The sequence below is a fragment of the Pelobates fuscus genome, chromosome 1 (assembly GCF_036172605.1).
Source record: "Pelobates fuscus isolate aPelFus1 chromosome 1, aPelFus1.pri, whole genome shotgun sequence".
Classification (NCBI taxonomy): domain Eukaryota; kingdom Metazoa; phylum Chordata; class Amphibia; order Anura; family Pelobatidae; genus Pelobates; species Pelobates fuscus.
The window spans coordinates 490,579,484-490,597,441 of NC_086317.1; the positions used below are offsets into that span (position 1 = coordinate 490,579,484).

Consider the following 17,958-nt stretch of genomic DNA (forward strand, 5'->3'; position numbering starts at 1 on the left):
ACTCCAGAAGGGTTTATTATACGTGTCCTGTTATATAGCTCACTGACCATGGAAGGGTTTATTATACGTGTCCTGTTATATAGCTCACTGACTCCAGAAGGGTTTATTATACGTGTCCTGTTATATAGCTCACTGACTCTGGAAGGGTTTATTATACATGTCCTGTTATATAGCTCACTGACTCCGGAAGGGTTTATTATACGTGTCCTGTTATATAGCTCACTGACTCCGGAAGGGTTTATTATACGTGTCCTGTTATATAGCTCACTGACTCCGGAAGGGTTTATTATACGTGTCCTGTTATATAGCTCACTGACTCCAGAAGGGTTTATTATACGTGTCCTGTTATATAGCTCACTGACTCTGGAAGGGTTTATTATACATGTCCTGTTATATAGCTCACTGACTCCGGAAGGGTTTATTATACGTGTCCTGTTATATAGCTCACTGACTCCGGAAGGGTTTATTATACGTGTCCTGTTATATAGCTCACTGACTCCAGAAGGGTTTATTATACGTGTCCTGTTATATAGCTCACTGACCATGGAAGGGTTTATTATACGTGTCCTGTTATATAGCTCACTGACTCCAGAAGGGTTTATTATACGTGTCCTGTTATATAGCTCACTGACCATGGAAGGGTTTATTATACGTGTCCTGTTATATAGCTCACTGACTCTGGAAGGGTTTATTATACATGTCCTGTTATATAGCTCACTGACCATGGAAGGGTTTATTATACGTGTCCTGTTATATAGCTCACTGACCATGGAAGGGTTTATTATACGTGTCCTGTTATATAGCTCACTGACCATGGAAGGGTTTATTATACGTGTCCTGTTATATAGCTCACTGACTCCAGAAGGGTTTATTATACGTGTCCTGTTATATAGCTCACTGACTCTGGAAGGGTTTATTATACGTGTCCTGTTATATAGCTCACTGACCATGGAAGGGTTTATTATACGTGTCCTGTTATATAGCTCACTGACTCCGGAAGGGTTTATTATACGTGTCCTGTTATATAGCTCACTGACTCCGGAAGGGTTTATTATACGTGTCCTGTTATATAGCTCACTGACTCCGGAAGGGTTTATTATACGTGTCCTGTTATATAGCTCACTGACTCCGGAAGGGTTTATTATAAGTGTCCTGTTATATAGCTCACTGACTCCGGAAGGGTTTATTATACGTGTCCTGTTATATAGCTCACTGACTCCGGAAGGGTTTATTATACGTGTCCTGTTATATAGCTCACTGACTCCGGAAGGGTTTATTATACGTGTCCTGTTATATAGCTCACTGACTCCGGAAGGGTTTATTATATGTGTCCTGTTATATCGCTCACTGACTCCGGAAGGGTTTATTATACGTGTCCTGTTATATCGCTCACTGACTCCGGAAGGGTTTATTATACGTGTCCTGTTATATAGCTCACTGACTCCGGAAGGGTTTATTATATGTGTCCTGTTATATCGCTCACTGACTCCGGAAGGGTTTATTATATGTGTCCTGTTATATCGCTCACTGACTCCGGAAGGGTTTATTATACGTGTCCTGTTATATCGCTCACTGATTGCAAACATGTGTCAAGCCCTGTTCCATTGTATTGAAATTGTGACTGTTTAACCATTAAAGTAAGGAGAAGTCTTTGATTTTTATTGACCCGGCTTGCCCATGTCTGCATGTTTCATATACTGAGCTGCAGCCACGTTATTGGTCTGAGTATGACCCTCTCTGTGGAGACCTCTGTTTACCAGTATATATTTATATATATATATATTTGTGTACATTCATCTGGAGAGCAGGAGTTCCAAATATAGCACTATATAAATGTATACGAATAGCCTGTTGATAGATGGGGAGGAGGTGGAAAGTGTCCCGAGAGAGCGCTGTATTTAAAGAGCTCTAGCAGAGAGGTAGAGGGTCTGTCTCTGTGGTCTGTATTAGGACACTTTATATTTGTCACAGATTTTGGCATTTCAGCAATGAATGATGTGTGTGCTGCTTGGCAGAGACTCGCCTCTTATATCATTTATCATTGTCTTACAGTTTATTTTAATAAAATAATAATGATGGATTCTCACACCGTATGCAGCATTTTATAACATGAAGCGGTAGGAATAACGCACGCTTGTGAAGAAGAATCCATTTCTGCTTCTGATTGAATCATTGTGTACTGTAAATACCAGATATTAACAGTAAATAGGAAGTGTTTATTATTCCCACTAATCTCAATGACTATAGTACACATCAGCCCCAACACATACAATAAAAACCAAAGAAAAAGGTTACTTGCGCACTATCACAAATCCTTATAAATTTTTAAATAAATAGGTTTTTTAGTCTCATTCCACTGGCCATTAGATTGTAAGCTCATCTGCCACATCAAGGCATTCAAAAGCGAGTTGGGTAAAGTGGCCGAAGATGTAAGGGTAGGATGCATTTTATGTACGGGAAAAGTAGGTTAATGCAGAAATGGTATTTGATACTTGGAGTACCTTTCCAGTGTTGGGGGTAAAGACCATCAGTGATATAGAAGAGGTAGTAGATATCTGGAATACCTTTCCAGTGGTGGTGGTAAAGACCATCAGTGATATAGAAGAGGTAGTAGATATCTGGAATACCCTTCCAGTGTTGGGGGTAAAGGCCATCGGTGATATAGAAGAGGTAGTAGATAACTGGAATACCCTTCCAGTGGGGGTCTTACGATATAGAAGAGGTAGTAGATACTTGGAATAACCTTCCAGTGAAGGAGTAAATGCTAGTGCAGTACAAGCGTAGAAGACCCTTCAGAAAGTGCATAAAGCTGTCTCAAAGGACAATCAGTGAATGTAATGTGAGAGTTGATAGCAGGCAGACAGTAGTCCCTTTCGTTTCTATGTATTCCTGATCTCTTTTTTGTTTTTGTTTTTGCGTTAACTTTTTCTAGCTCCTTGTCACTTGATAAACCCAGTTTTTGAGACACAGTTCTGATTTATTTTAGCTGGGACATTCATTGGTCCACACATTTTGTTTTACCAATGATCTTTGGGTACTTGGTTTAATTGGAATCCAGAGATTAAGGGTTCAAAACCATCAGGAGGAAGCTGGGAGGAGGGAGGTACATATAGATCGGCAATATGCCTCCCACAACTCTAGTCACACTGCCTTTATTTTGTGGTTGGGGTCAAAGGCCAAGTGCATACAATAAGTTTGATTTATACCAGTAGTAGCAAGTCGGTTGTGGTTTGCCGAAACAGGCAAATTGGTAGGCCTGATAAAGAAAATATTAAAACTACCTAAACTCGTTACTACTTAATTAACAAAGCCCCCCTTATGATTTGACTTACATGTACCTTACGAGAGAGAGCAATCGTTGCATACCACCTGAACTTCCCAGATTGTTAGAAAGATAGACATCAAGGACATAACGATGTAATTAATTGGTAAAATTTGGTAAAAAATTATGCCCTAATCCAGTTTGGAATAAAGAAAAACCTGAAACTATAATGGAGCTCTAAGTCCGTGTATTTGGTGAGAGTGATGCTCCGTACTAGCTGCTGTAGGTAAATACTGACTCTTCCCAAGGCTTGTGTCTCAATACATCTTCCGAAACTGGTCCTAAAACTTATTAGCAGAATGCTTGTCGCCCCTAATCCCCTGTTCTTTTTTCCAGTTGATGTAGCGGCAGTCAAACCATACCTGAAACAGAAAATCGTTGGTAGGAAGAACTGTATAACACCAAGTTGCTGGCTGATCTACCTTATGCCAAGCGACGAAACAATTAAGCTAAAATTGGTGACTTCAGAGCTTAACTGGTTGCCAAGTGGCAATGAGAGGCGCTACCTATGAGTTGGTCCACTAGGCAAGTATGCCACTGAGCGTTGTGGCAGGGAATTGGCCTCTCTGTGACAATTAAAGAGTTTCAGGAAAGATAGGCCGAGACAGGTGAACCCTAACTGCTTTGCAAAAAGGGCTGAACTATGTACCCGTCACCCCAGCAGTCTGTCTCGGTCCTGTATGACCCCCAGGGCTACGTGGGCCTCTGGTACTCACAGTTCCTTTGTTGCAGCACGGTAGTGGGGTGAGTTGCTAGCTCCTGGATCAAGTACCAGGGGAGGGCAGTGGCTAACTGTCCGGTTGCTAGCAATTCTGCTGGGGTGACGGGTACATCATTCTGCCCTGTAACAAGGGGGCAGGGGCCAGCAGCGTTCTGCCCTATGCCAGCTCTTCTGCTGGGAGGGGGTCAGTGGGTATGGTAGTTCCATCCACTAACCCCAGGGCCCTGCTGGGCATTGGCTGAGGAGGGAAGAAAGCGCTTACCTCCTCCTCCTGGTACCTCTGCGGGTTTAGTTGGCGATCTGGACCGGCCGTCCAGCATCCCTGTAGATCCTGCACAGAGATCACAATCCCATCTGTACCATTGGGGTCAGGGGTGTTGTCTCCCTGTAGTTGCGGAGAAATACCAGCTGTCGCCTCTCCCTGTCAGATTAACTGCCGCTGGGGAGAGAGACCGGTTGTCTCCTCTCCCGGTAGGATGCACTGCCGCTGGGGAGAGAGACCGGTTGTCTCCTCTCCCTGTAACTCCAGCTGCCGCTGGGGAGAGAGACCGGTTGTCTCCTCTCCCTGTAACTCTAGCTGCCGCTGGGGATCTGGGCCGGCTGCCCAGCATTCCTGTAGGGCCGGTAGACAGACCTCGGTCCCATCTCCACATGCCATTTGAGGTTCCTCCCAGTGCCAGTCTATGAAGTCCCCCAGGACTTGGAGATAAGGACCACCTGCCGCCTCTCCCGGTAGCTCAGGCTGCAGCTGGGGATCTGGGCCGGCTTCCCAGCATCCCTGTGGGGCCAGTGGGGAGAGACTTCGGTCCCATCTCCACCTGCCTGTTGAGGTTCTTCACAGGACCAGTCTATGAGGTCTCCTACTTCAGGTACCTCCGGCTGCCTCTGGGGAGAGAGGCTAACCTCCTTTCGTTGGAGACTTATTTTCCTCACTTTAGCAAGCAGGAACTCTTGGTCCCTCTTGCTTATCTTCGATGGTTACCTGGTTCCAGATCGCCTGGAAGGTATCCATGGACACATCAGGGCCATCCCAGGCCACTCGCTGCCTCACCTAAGCAAGCAAATCATCGCAAGAGTCAGAGTATGCTATACTTGCCTGCTTCAAGTCAGTGGACACCTCTGCTTCCAGGGGCGCTGCACGAATGCTAGTGTTGCCCTCACTATGATCAACACGTTACCAGTGTCTCCAGGATGCTTCTCCTCACATTAGGACGCCATCCCGCCGCTGCCACCAAATGTGACGGACCACCTGCCACTCTCACCGAGTGCCTCCACCAATCGATGCTCCTAGTGCTCACCGAGGAATTCCAGCACTCCACCAGACACCATAAGCACTGCAGAACCCACTTCCAGCGATGCAGCTGCGCCAGGGTTTTTCCATCCTTCACCCACCCTGGACCCAAGACCAGGATACAGCTTCCAGTGGGCAGACCTCTCCTACTCCCAGAGAGCGTAGCAGGAACAGCTCTTATAAGAGCTAGTGATTATAATTCCTGGGGAGTATAGTGATATAGCAATCCCCAGGATAAATACAGCCGTTTCCCCACACACATGAGATGAGACTCAATGTTGAGGGTAAGCAGGAACAGATTTTTAATGGAGGCACTCTGGCCTTTTATGCAGGTTTCCCAACAAGGGTGACACCAGGTGGACCTTGTTGGGCACAGGGACACAAAGTCAATAAACCGATAAAACCAGAGTCATACAGTGAGACACTCCCATACACAAACAATGGAATCCCTCTGTGCTTGGGGAGATAATTTAATTTGGAATTGTACTAATCTAACCCAATTATCTCCAAGCACAGGAAAACATAAAATTTTATAAAACCCCAAAAAGTACCTTTAAAAACTCATAAAACCCCATAGTTACATCACATGATAGCCCTGATCTGGGTGAACAACATATCCAAAAATCACCCAGATCGGTTCAGTGGTTCCGGAATTTCCTGAAAGTCATAGTTTTGACCGACCGTGCACATGGTCCTATGCCCAAATCGTTACAGGGAAATCAGTGCTAACAGTCGGTCAAGTTTGGTAGTTTTTTACAGGTTTCCCTGCAGGGCCCATAGTCTGTTGGCAGGAGGCTGGCAAGCATGCCCCTCTCTATTTTGAAGGGGTTCTCTCTATTTTGGCCATGTAGAGTTGTTTCCCTCTTTGTTGGCCCTGTAGAATGGTTTCTCTCTGCATTGGCCCTGTAGAATGGTTTCTCTCTGCATTGGCCATGTAGAAGGGTTTCTCTCTGCATTGGCCATGTAGAAGGGTTTCTCTCTGCGTTGGCCATGTAGAAGGGTTTCTCTCTGCGTTGGCCATGTAGAAGGGTTTCTCTCTGCGTTGGCCATGTAGAAGGGTTTCTCTCTGCGTTGGCCATGTAGAAGGGTTTCTCTCTGCGTTGGCCATGTAGAAGGGTTTCTTTCTGCGTTGGCCATGTAGAAGGGTTTCTTTCTGCGTTGGCCATGTAGAAGGGTTTCTCTCTGCGTTGGCCATGTAGAAGGGTTTCTCTCTGCGTTGGCCATGTAGAAGGGTTTCTCTCTGCGTTGGCCATGTAGAAGGGTTTCTCTCTGCGTTGGCCATGTAGAAGGGTTTCTCTCTGCGTTGGCCATGTAGAAGGGTTTCTCTCTGCGCTGGCCATGTAGAAGGGTTTCTCTCTGCGCTGGCCATGTAGAATGGTTTCTCTCTGCGCTGGCCATGTAGAATGGTTTCTCTCTGCGCTGGCCATGTAGAATGGTTTCTCTCTGCGTTGGCCATGTAGAATGGTTTCTCTCTGCGTTGGCCACGTAGAATGGTTTCTCTCTGCGTTGGCCATGTAGAAGGGTTTCTCTCTGCATTGGCCATGTAGAATGGTTCCTCTATATTGAATGATTATTTATATTCTCTCTATTGGCCATGCAGAATGGTTCATGTTAAATGAACTAGTTTCTTACCTACCTTTGACTGGTGTCACGTGGACTATTAACTTGTATACACAAAGACTGGATCCGTGCCATATTAAATATACTTCTATTGTTTGGAACTCAAACCAAACAAACTCTCTTCCTCAACAGAGAAAATTTTCCCTAAATGAGATCAGTTTTAAAATGTTAATTTCACATGTAGCCATGCTGAAACGTCTGCTCAGTATGATCAAGACATCCCTTTCAAACTGTTCAGTAAATGCATTCAGCTTTGAGGAAGACCAGAATGGTTTCTCTCTGCATTGGCCCTGTAGAATGGTTTCTCTCTGCATTGGCCATGTAGAAGGGTTTCTCTCTGCGTTGGCCATGTAGAAGGGTTTCTCTCTGCGTTGGCCATGTAGAAGGGTTTCTCTCTGCGTTGGCCATGTAGAAGGGTTTCTCTCTGCGTTGGCCATGTAGAAGGGTTTCTCTCTGCGTTGGCCATGTAGAAGGGTTTCTTTCTGCGTTGGCCATGTAGAAGGGTTTCTCTCTGCGTTGGCCATGTAGAAGGGTTTCTCTCTGCGTTGGCCATGTAGAAGGGTTTCTCTCTGCGTTGGCCATGTAGAAGGGTTTCTCTCTGCGTTGGCCATGTAGAAGGGTTTCTCTCTGCGTTGGCCATGTAGAAGGGTTTCTCTCTGCGTTGGCCATGTAGAAGGGTTTCTTTCTGCGTTGGCCATGTAGAAGGGTTTCTCTCTGCGTTGGCCATGTAGAAGGGTTTCTCTCTGCGTTGGCCATGTAGAAGGGTTTCTCTCTGCGTTGGCCATGTAGAAGGGTTTCTCTCTGCGCTGGCCATGTAGAAGGGTTTCTCTCTGCGCTGGCCATGTAGAAGGGTTTCTCTCTGCGCTGGCCATGTAGAATGGTTTCTCTCTGCGTTGGCCATGTAGAATGGTTTCTCTCTGCGTTGGCCATGTAGAATGGTTTCTCTCTGCGTTGGCCATGTAGAATGGTTTCTCTCTGCGTTGGCCATGTAGAATGGTTTCTCTCTGCGTTGGCCATGTAGAATGGTTTCTCTCTGCGTTGGCCATGTAGAATGGTTTCTCTCTGCGTTGGCCATGTAGAATGGTTTCTCTCTGCGTTGGCCATGTAGAATGGTTTCTCTCTGCGTTGGCCATGTAGAAGGGTTTCTCTCTGCTTTGGCCATGTAGAATGGTTCCTCTATATTGAATGATTATTTATATTCTCTCTATTGGCCATGCAGAATGGTTCATGTTAAATGAACTAGTTTCTTACCTACCTTTGACTGGTGTCACGTGGACTATTAACTTGTATACACAAAGACTGGATCCGTGCCATATTAAATATACTTCTATTGTTTGGAACTCAAGCCAAACAAACTCTCTTCCTCAACAGAGAAAATTTTCCCTAAATGAGATCAGTTTTAAAATGTTAATTTCACATGTAGCCATGCTGAAACGTCTGCTCAGTATGATCAAGACATCCCTTTCAAACTGTTCAGTAAATGCATTCAGCTTTGAGGAAGACCAGCAGAGCCTAGGTAGGACCTTTAGAGTTTGCACCCTGCATAACTGGTTTAGTAATAGTCTTGATCCTTGGGAGGAAGACCTGCAGAGTTTGCACCCTGTATAACAGGTTCAGTAATAGTATGGAACCAGGGTAGGAAGTAATCACCTTAATATATTGGTACAAAATCCTAATGTGTAAAATATTACAGGGGAATCCTCATGTGTAATAGATTGGTGTAAAATCTTCATGTGGTCAACCAATAATATTCTTCTTAGCCAGATTTACGCAGTGGCTTGTTTTTTTGTAAATTTTTGTTTAATATTCTGAATTCTAAAGTTTTAAAGGTTGATTCCAAGGCTGGTGCCCTATCTCAACATTAATCTTTTGATTAGAATCTGTGTTGTGGGTGCTTAATAGAATAAGAATAATTTGCTAACTACTTCACTATCTAAATGGCTTATAAACATTTTTATTTCAATGCATTTTGCAGAAGGAAATCTAGCCCATGAAGCCACATTACCCTCATTTATACTCTAGCTAAGATCACCAGCCTGTAGAGCAGTGATAGCGAACCTTTTTGAGCCAGAGTGCCCAAACCGCAATACATGCCAAATAATTTTTCTTAAAGTGCCAACACAGCAATTAAACCTGAATATTGAGGTTTAAGTTTAGAAAAAACAACTCGTACTGTTGTCCGAACTAATTAACAACTTTTGTTTTAAAAGAACACAACAACAGAGAGTTCAATGATACAAATTTTAAATAATGATATAAATAGATAAAATTAAGCTTATATTTATTAGTACCTCCAACAAATGCAATAAATACACACACAGACTGCTGAATACATACACACAGTCTGCTGAATACACACACACAAGACTGCTGAATATAGAGACTGATGAATACACATACAGACAGTCTGCTGAGTACACACACAGACAGACTGCTGAGTACACACAGACACTGCTGAATACATGCACACACACAGACTGCTGAATACACGCACACACACAGACTGCTAAATACACACACATACTGCATTGAGGGGTGTAGTGTATGAGTTTGTGTGAGGTGCTGTATGTGAGGGGTGATGTGTGTGTGTGTGAGGGGTGATGTGTGTGTGTGTGAGGGGTGATGTGTGTGTGAGGGGTGATGTGTGTGTGAGGGGTGATGTGTGTGTGTGAGGGGTGATGTGTGTGTGTGTGTGAGGGGTGATGTGTGTGTGTGTGTGAGGGGTGATGTGTGTGTGTGTGAGGGGTGATGTGTGTGTGTGTGAGGGGTGATGTGTGTGTGTGTGAGGGGTGATTGTGTGTGTGGGGGGTGATGTGTGTGTGGGGGGTGATGTGTGTGTGGGGGGTGATGTGTGTGTGTGAGGGGTGATGTGTGTGTGTGTGTGTGAGGGGTGATGTGTGTGTGTGTGTGTGAGGGGTGATGTGTGTGTGTGAGGGGTTGATGTGTGTGTGTGTGTGTGTGAGGGGTTGATGTGTGTGTGAGGGGTTGGTGTGTGTGTGTGTGAGGGGTTGGTGTGTGTGTGTGTGTGTGTGTGTGTGTGTGGGGTTGGTGTGTGTGTGTGTGTGTGTGTGAGGGGTTGGTGTGTGTGTGTGTGTGTGTGTGAGGGGTTGGTGTGTGTGTGTGTGAGGGGTTGGTGTGTGTGTGTGTGTGAGGGGTTGGTGTGTGTGTGAGGGGTTGGTGTGTGTGTGTGTGTGAGGGGTTGGTGTGTGTGTGTGTGTGAGGGGTTGGTGTGTGTGTGTGTGTGAGGGGTTGGTGTGTGTGTGTGTGTGAGGGGTTGGTGTGTGTGTGTGTGTGAGGGGTTGGTGTGTGTGTGTGTCAGGGGTTGGTGTGTGTGTGTGTGAGGGGTTGGTGTGTGTGTGTGTGAGGGGTTGGTGTGTGTGTGTGTGAGGGGTTGGTGTGTGTGTGTGTGAGGGGTTGGTGTGTGTGTGTGTGTGTGTGTGTGTGTGTGTGTGTGTATGAGGGGTGCTGTGTGTGTGTGTGTGTGTGTGAGGGGTTGGTGTGTGTGTGTGTGTGTGTGTGTATGAGGGGTGCTGTGTGTGTGTGTGTGTATGTGTGTATGAGGGGTGCTGTGCTGTGCTGTGTGGGGGTGCTTGGCGGGGTAAGGGTGCTGTGTGTGTGTGTGTGTATGAGGGGTGCTGTGCTGTGTGGGGGGTAGAGGTGCTGTGTGGGGGTTAGAGGTGATGCGTGTGAGGGGTAGGGGTGTAGGGGAGGGGAGGGGTGCTGGGTGTGTGTGGGGGGGGTAGGGGTGGTACTGCTGGGGGGTAGGGGTGCTGTGTGTGGGGGGGTAGGGGTGCTGTGTGTGGTAGGGGTTAGGGTACTGCTTGGGGGTGTAGGGGTGCTTTGTGTGGGGTGGTAGGGGTACTGCTGGGGGGTAGGGGTGCTGTGTGTGGGGTGGGGGTGCTGTGTGTGTGGGGTAAACGTTTAAAAAAAATAAAAAAAAAAAAAATATATATATATATATATATATATATATAAAATCATTATCTCTCCCCCCCCTCCCCCCTTCTTACCTTTAATGAATGAAGGAGGGGGGGACACAGTCATCCCTCGTGGTCCAGTGGTGGCAAGTACTGCTTCCGGTTCGGGAGGCAGGGGAGGGATCTTTGAAGCAGCTCCCCTGTCCTCCTGCGCAATGCTGTGTAGAGCGTTGCCATGGTAACGCGCGGCAACGCTCCACACAGCTTGCTCGCGGGAGGACAGGGAAGCTGCTTCAAAGATCCCTCCCCTGCCTCCCGAACCCGAAGCAGAGTAGGCGCCTGCCGTTTTGGGCAGGCAGGTGCCTACTCTGCATTAATGGCGAACCTATGGCCGCGTGCCCACAAAAAGGGACCGGCGTGCCATAGGTTCGCCATCACTGCTGTAGAGGAACTCATTTATCTGCCTGAAGCCACTAGTTACTGATATAATGCTTGTAAATTTGCTGGAAATGTCAGCTCATTTCCTGCTTTCAAACAGTACAGAAAGTTTCAATGGGTCATACCAATTCTACAGTCAGGGAGGGGTTGGAGTGAATAGACACAACCATTTCACTGTTGGCATTATATTAGCAGCCCAGAGATTGCTAAAGATTTCGACAGCAGTGTTATATATATATAGATTTTTTGTGAAACATATTCCTTACCTGTATGTACTGTATGTTGGCATTATGTTGATATTCAGACATTCTTATTATATTATGTTGCCATTTCCGCTAGTAATGCCTTACAAACATCACTAAGCACAGTATTTAACCATTTGTATTTTTCTATTTTGTCACCCCTACTGTATGTGAGAAGGCAGTTTCACGTTTATATTAACATTTCAGATGCTGTGTGAAATATTGCAAGATACGGGACACTGTATACTGTTTAAAGCTTTTCATTTCCTATGTGTTTTTATGAAGGACGAGTAAGAAGTGAAAAATAAAAGGTGTATAAATGTACATTAGTTTAATTTATACATCTGTCTGCAGAGCAATCTATACACACAATTCACACGGTATCTATGCATCCTTTTCTTCAAATTAATGTTATGCTAATATTTTAAAAATGTTAAAATGGAAAAACTGCTGGATAGTGAAAGGGTTAAATAAAGGCTTTAAGCTGTATGTGGCCATGTCACCTAATGTTTCCTGGCAACGTCTCAGTTTAATATAAACTTGAGGTCTTTCTGGCTCCCAGGGACCTCACCCCCATCATGGTTGCATTGATAATTAGGAATAATCATTTTTAACACTACTTCACATTCATCCAGCCTGGACGACACGGATTGGCTGAGAGTGCTGGGCTTCCCTTCCTGCAGCCATTCCTTGTATCGATATTGAACACTGATAATGAAGAAATGTTAATTCTAGGTCATGAGTTTGACTACGTTGTTGCCGGTCCGTCAGCACCAGGAAGGCCCATAGATTATAAGAAATTCTGTGACGGTGCCGGGCGCTCTAGGTAACAGAAGTAGCGGTTATGTTGTTTAGCGTAATGATCTGGGTAAGCTGGAAAGCCGTCACACCCTGTGACCCACCCCTGCTGGCTATAATGCTGTGCATGTTTTTATTTAATCCAGTGTCATTTTGAAAGATATACTACCTATTTTTTACATGTTGCTACTGCTTGGTGTCTGGTGTGTTACAGCTCATGATTATGTGTATTTAGACTTCTGTTCAATGCTTGCAGGCTGCAAAAAGCCCAGGAGGAGCACCGTACCGTGGAAGTAGAAAAGGTCCATTTGGAGAAGAAACTCCAAAATGAAATAAGCCTGGCCAAACAGGAGGCCCAGAGGCTGCGGGAGCTGAGAGAGGGAACGGAAAATGAGCTCAGCCGACAGAAATACGCCGAGCAAGAGCTGGAGCAGGTAAGAATGGAGATCCTATGTGCAGGTGCACGCAAGCGTTGGTGGCTTTCCTGTTCTTGTTATCCAACTGATTAAAGCAGGTTATGTGGAATAAACCCCCTGGCTCTCTGACTGTTTCTGCTGAAAATCATCACTTTTATAAACTGTCCCAAATGAGTCAGACCCGAGACTTACAGCAAGCTTGATGTGTGGGTCGTTTTCGTTTACTCGTAGGAAGTTGGACTGACCCCTTTATTGTGAGCACTAGGACGCAATGTTTGCCAATTTCTGATGTAATACCGTGTTTCCCCAAAAATAAGACCCGGTCTTATATTCATTTTTCCCCCGAAAAACTCACTAGGGCTTATTTTCGGGGAGGTCTTATTTCGGGGAAAAGCGTGTGCTAGAATGCAGGTCTATGCTCGGGGGGGGAATTCCCTCGAACATAGACCAATTCACTAGGGTACGGAATCCTGCATATCTATGTTTGGGGAAACTTCCCCCAACATAGATTAGTTTACTCGTGAATGGAATCAGCTGGGACTTATTTTCAGGGTAGCTCTTATATTAGGAGCTTCCCCTGGAAATAAGCTAGGGATGTCTTATTTTCAGGGAAATACTGTAGCGTTGACACCTCAAAGCACTTTTTGTCAGTTTATGCGTACGGTTTGTATAGTCTGATATTTGGTCCCATACCAGCAAAGGTTACCAGTGGGGCTGTTACCATTATGTCCTGGAGTGACTACAGGTGACTGCCTGCTCCACGTGTGCCTGCCAGGGAAGTGAAATCCCTTGGCTGCTGTAATAGGCGGTGAGGAATGTGACCGGGTCCTCTATACAAAGACCGGTGGTTTACTCTGTGTGGACCTTTGCAGAATTCACACTGACGTCTAAATGTTGGCAATTGGGCTCTTTCAGCCAGGGCGAGTTAGAGCAGATGGTGTGAACTTATACACAGGGAGCTCTGTATAAGGGCGGACAAGCCTTCCCAGGAGCCAGCGAGGTGTAAATGGATGATGCCTGCAATACTGTGTGTGTTCATTCACAGATAAGTCATGGAAACCAGGAGGATTATGAAATAGGGGAGAGCACCGCTGTAAGAATGGTTACCCTCACCCAATTACCTCCAGTGCATTACTGATCATTATGTATTGCTGTGCCTCTGGAAGATTCAATATTTACACTTGTTTTTTCTGAAAACTCCACATTTTGAGAAAACAGTGCCACCAGTGAGAGTCACTAATACATGACTTGAGCTACAAACCTCACGCACTCTAACACATATTTTCACACTCACAAGCATGTGCGAGCGGTCAGGATTCACTTTCTGTCTGTGTCAAGGTTCCATGTTCATGCAGACACACAGGTTAGCCTTGGTGTGTACCTGTCCCTGAATATTGAGCTGCAGGTATAATCTTACCGTATATAATCGAGTATAAGCCGACCCGAATATAAGCCGAGGCCCCTAATTTTACCCCCAAAACTGGGAAAACTTATTGACTCGAGTATAAGACTAGGGTGGGAAATGCAGCAGCTACTGTTAAATTTCTAAATAAAATTAGATCCTAAAAAAATTATATTAATTGAATATTTATTTACAGTGTGTGTATATAATGAATGCAGTGTATGAGAGTGCAGTGTGTGTGTATGAGTGCAGTGTGTGTGTGTGATGCAGAGTGTGATGCAGAGCCTTGGTGGGGGGTGGGCATTTTTATTATTTTTTCATGATTATTTTAATATTAATAGTTTTTTTTGTTCTATAATTATTTTTTTTTAATTATTATTATTTTTTATTTTTTTATATTATTATTTTATTATAATTATTTGTTTCCGTCCCCCCTCCCTGCTTGATACATAGCAGGGAGGGGGGCTCTCGTCCCCTGGTGTTCCAGTGGCATTGGCAGTTCAGTGGAGGGGGGCTGGCAGAGCTGTTACTTACCTCTCCTGTAGCTCCTGTCAGCTCCCTCCTCCTCCGCGCCTGTCCGTTCAGCACCTCGGTCAGCTTACACTGTAAGTCTCGCGAGAGCCGCACTATGACCCTGCGGCTCTTGCGAGACTTACACTGGGAGCTGACAGAGGTGCTGAACGGACGGCGCGGAGGAGAAGGGAGCTGACAGGAGCTACAGGAGAGGTAAGTAAACGCTCTCTGCAGCCCCCACAGCCCCCAGTCTGTATTATGGCAATGTAAATTGCCATAATACAGACATTAACTCGAGTATTAGCCGAGTTGGGGTTTTTAAGCACAAAAAATGTGCAGAAAAACTCGGCTTATACTCCTCGAGTATATACGGTACATTCCAGAAACAACAGTCACACCACGACATCTGGAACATGTAAGGAAATAAACAAGTAATATTGAAAGACCAACCTTTAAAGTTATTCCCTTGTTCGTTCTTTCATTCCTTCCCAAGCTATGTTTGGCTATCCCGCTGTGTGCCACCCATCTACGTATCAATGTCCCTGTGTAACATGTATGCGTAATTTGGTATACCTCGTGTATGTATTGTGTGCCTCCCGTGAATTGATGTCCTACTGCCTTCTGCCTTATGTCTCTACATTTATGGCTCTAATGGTTTCCTGGTTTGTGTTTCCTCAGGTGCGTATGGCTCTGAAAAATGCTGAGAAAGAGTTGGAGTCACACAACAGCTGGTCAGCACCGGAAGCACTGCAAAAATGGCTGCAGCTGACGCATGAGGTGGAGGTTCAATATTACAACATCAAAAAGCAGAGCGCAGAGAAGCAACTGTTGTTGGCAAAAGAAGGGGTGCGTTCAAAGATCAATCGTTTTGCTGCGGATTTATAAGTTGTTTCGATATTTTCAAATAATTTCTTATTCATCACTTCTAGGCAGAAAAAATTAAAAAGAAGAGAAATACATTATTTGGGACATTTCACGTAGCACACAGTTCCTCGCTGGATGACGTGGACCATAAAATTCTTTCAGCAAAGTAAGTTCTCTGCAGCTATAGAGATACATGCGGGGGCAGGGACCTCACGCATTCTGGCATTTTTGGCCTGCTGAAAAACAACCTTTATAGAATCTTTTCCAAAATGGCTCTTCCTAAAAGACATTTATTAATTTCACGTCATTCTAGTTCATTCTTTACAGACACTGGGTGATCTCAGCACTGCACATATGTACTGTCAGCCACTCCTGGAAATCAGACTCCATATGTGCAGTGATCATCCAGTGTCTGTATGAATGAACTGGAATCACAGGAAATCACACAGTAATCTTCCCTAGAAAATGGGCATTTCAGGAAGAAATGCATATTAAATGTAGTGCCAGTATTATCCATAGCTCCCATACCTGCCATGCCAGGCTTAGCATTCCCTGTGCTATCTGCCGTTCCAGGCTTAGCATTCCCTGTGCTATCTGCCGTTCCAGGCTTAGCATTCCCTGTGCTATCTGCCGTTCCAGGCTTAGCATTCCCTGTGCTATCTGCCGTTCCAGGCTTAGCATTCCTTGTGCTATCTGCCGTGCCAGGCTTGGCATTCCTTGTGCTATCTGCCGTGCCAGGCTTAGCATTCCTTGTGCTATCTGCCGTGCCAGGCTTAGCATTCCTTGTGCTATCTGCCATGCCAGGCTTAGCATTCCTATTGCCATCTGCCGTGCCAGGCTTAGCATTCCTATTGCCATCTGCCGTGCCAGGCTTAGCATTCCTAGTGCCATCTGCCGTGCCAGGCTTGGCATTCCCTGTGCTATCTGCCGTGCCAGGCTTAGCATTCCCTATGCTACGTGCCGTGCCAGGCTTAGCATTCCCTGTGCTATCTGCTGTGCCATGCTTAGCATTCCCTGTGCTATGTGCCGCCAGGCTTAGCATTCCCTGTGCTATGCAGGACTAGCGTTCCGTAAGCTAGGCTTAATGTCATCTCCTCTGCCAGTGTTTGTGTTCACCATGACAATTCATAGAACACGTGACACTTCTTCCTCGGAATGTTATATCAGAGAACATTTTGTATAAGAACCCTCCTCTTGTTTTCCAGACAGGCACTCAGTGAGGTCACTGCCGCACTGCGAGAACGTCTGCACCGCTGGCATCAGATTGAAACCCTGTGCGGCTTTCAGATTGTTAACAATCCTGGTTTCCACATGCTGGTAGCTGCCCTGAATGTAGATCCCACCCTACTTGGCGGAGGACGGCCGGCACCCACACACTTTATCATGAGTGATGACCTCGATGATTTAGACGAAGAGATTGTATCTCCGATCACAATGCAGTGTAAGTAATGGAATTATGTCTTTGTGAGTTTTGGGTCTCGTTTGTGAGGACACGTCGTGTGAGCGGCTGTGAGATGCTGGAGTCTGTGGACACATTGTGACAATGGCATGGGAACTGTGTGCATGAATGTTCACTGTGGATTCTGTCTTATCTGGTGTCAGTCCATACTAAATTACTACAGAGTGATTTCTACATAAAGTCTTTACTTTGTATTTATAATTATTTCATATCTGATTTTTAGTTGCATGTTTAGGACAGCATAGTACCTAGAAATGGACATTTCACAGCCTCCAAAAGTTGTTGTTTTTCTCATCTTTTAATGGAAAATAAAGTTTGTGTAATCCTGCCACAGGAAAGTTGCGAGATAAACATGCATTTAATAAAGCTTGCCATATTAAGCCCCCACCGAGCAGCTGATCCAGCATCTGGTGAGATAACACACCACCATTTTATCCGTTTACTGGTGGTTTATTCCTCTATTAAAAAAACAAACTTTAATAATGTGGCAGCTGAGTAAAAGCAGCAGTATAACACCAGCACACGAACAAAAACACAATCAAACACCCACCCACAAACACACTCACTCTCCATCCCTTGATGGTTCCACCTGAAAGCGGGGCTCCCATCCCCAATAAATATATACTCTGTTTTGGATGATGTGAACATCAAATTGCTAAACCTGCTGTGCATCCAATCCTATCCAACCTCTGACTCCATTGTTCTTCCTCTCCCACGGATTGGTTGAAACAGATGCAGCTTGGCTCATGGGGCGCAGGTACAGTGAGCGTCCATCAACCTGCTCTGAGGATTCCTCCCTCTGGAAATTTTCTGGTTTGACCATGTTTTTATTATCGGTCGGCTCTATTACATCTTTAGTACTTCCACTCAATCTGTTCTGGAAATAACCGATCACCCTGTGTTTCCTGCTGGGAATGTTCACTAGATGATTTGTTAACAGTTACAGAGCAATAGC

At 45.3% G+C, this 17,958-nt stretch overlaps 1 protein-coding gene across 4 annotated transcripts in view; it reads left to right on the forward strand.

Annotated features, from left to right (window-relative positions):
- The window catches only part of STIM1 (stromal interaction molecule 1), a 136,727-nt gene that overhangs the window by 100,689 nt on the left and 18,080 nt on the right, over nucleotides 1-17,958 (forward strand). For 2 of the 4 annotated variants that reach the window (XM_063433137.1, XM_063433152.1), the window contains exons 7-11: nucleotides 12,606-12,783; nucleotides 15,359-15,526; nucleotides 15,610-15,710; nucleotides 16,750-16,985; nucleotides 17,736-17,816. In XM_063433137.1, coding sequence (XP_063289207.1) covers nucleotides 12,606-12,783; nucleotides 15,359-15,526; nucleotides 15,610-15,710; nucleotides 16,750-16,985; nucleotides 17,736-17,816 — 764 coding nt within the window. The remainder of the gene's footprint in view (nucleotides 1-12,605; nucleotides 12,784-15,358; nucleotides 15,527-15,609; nucleotides 15,711-16,749; nucleotides 16,986-17,735; nucleotides 17,817-17,958) is intronic. The other 2 variants (XM_063433146.1, XM_063433161.1) reach the window with 1 other exon arrangement.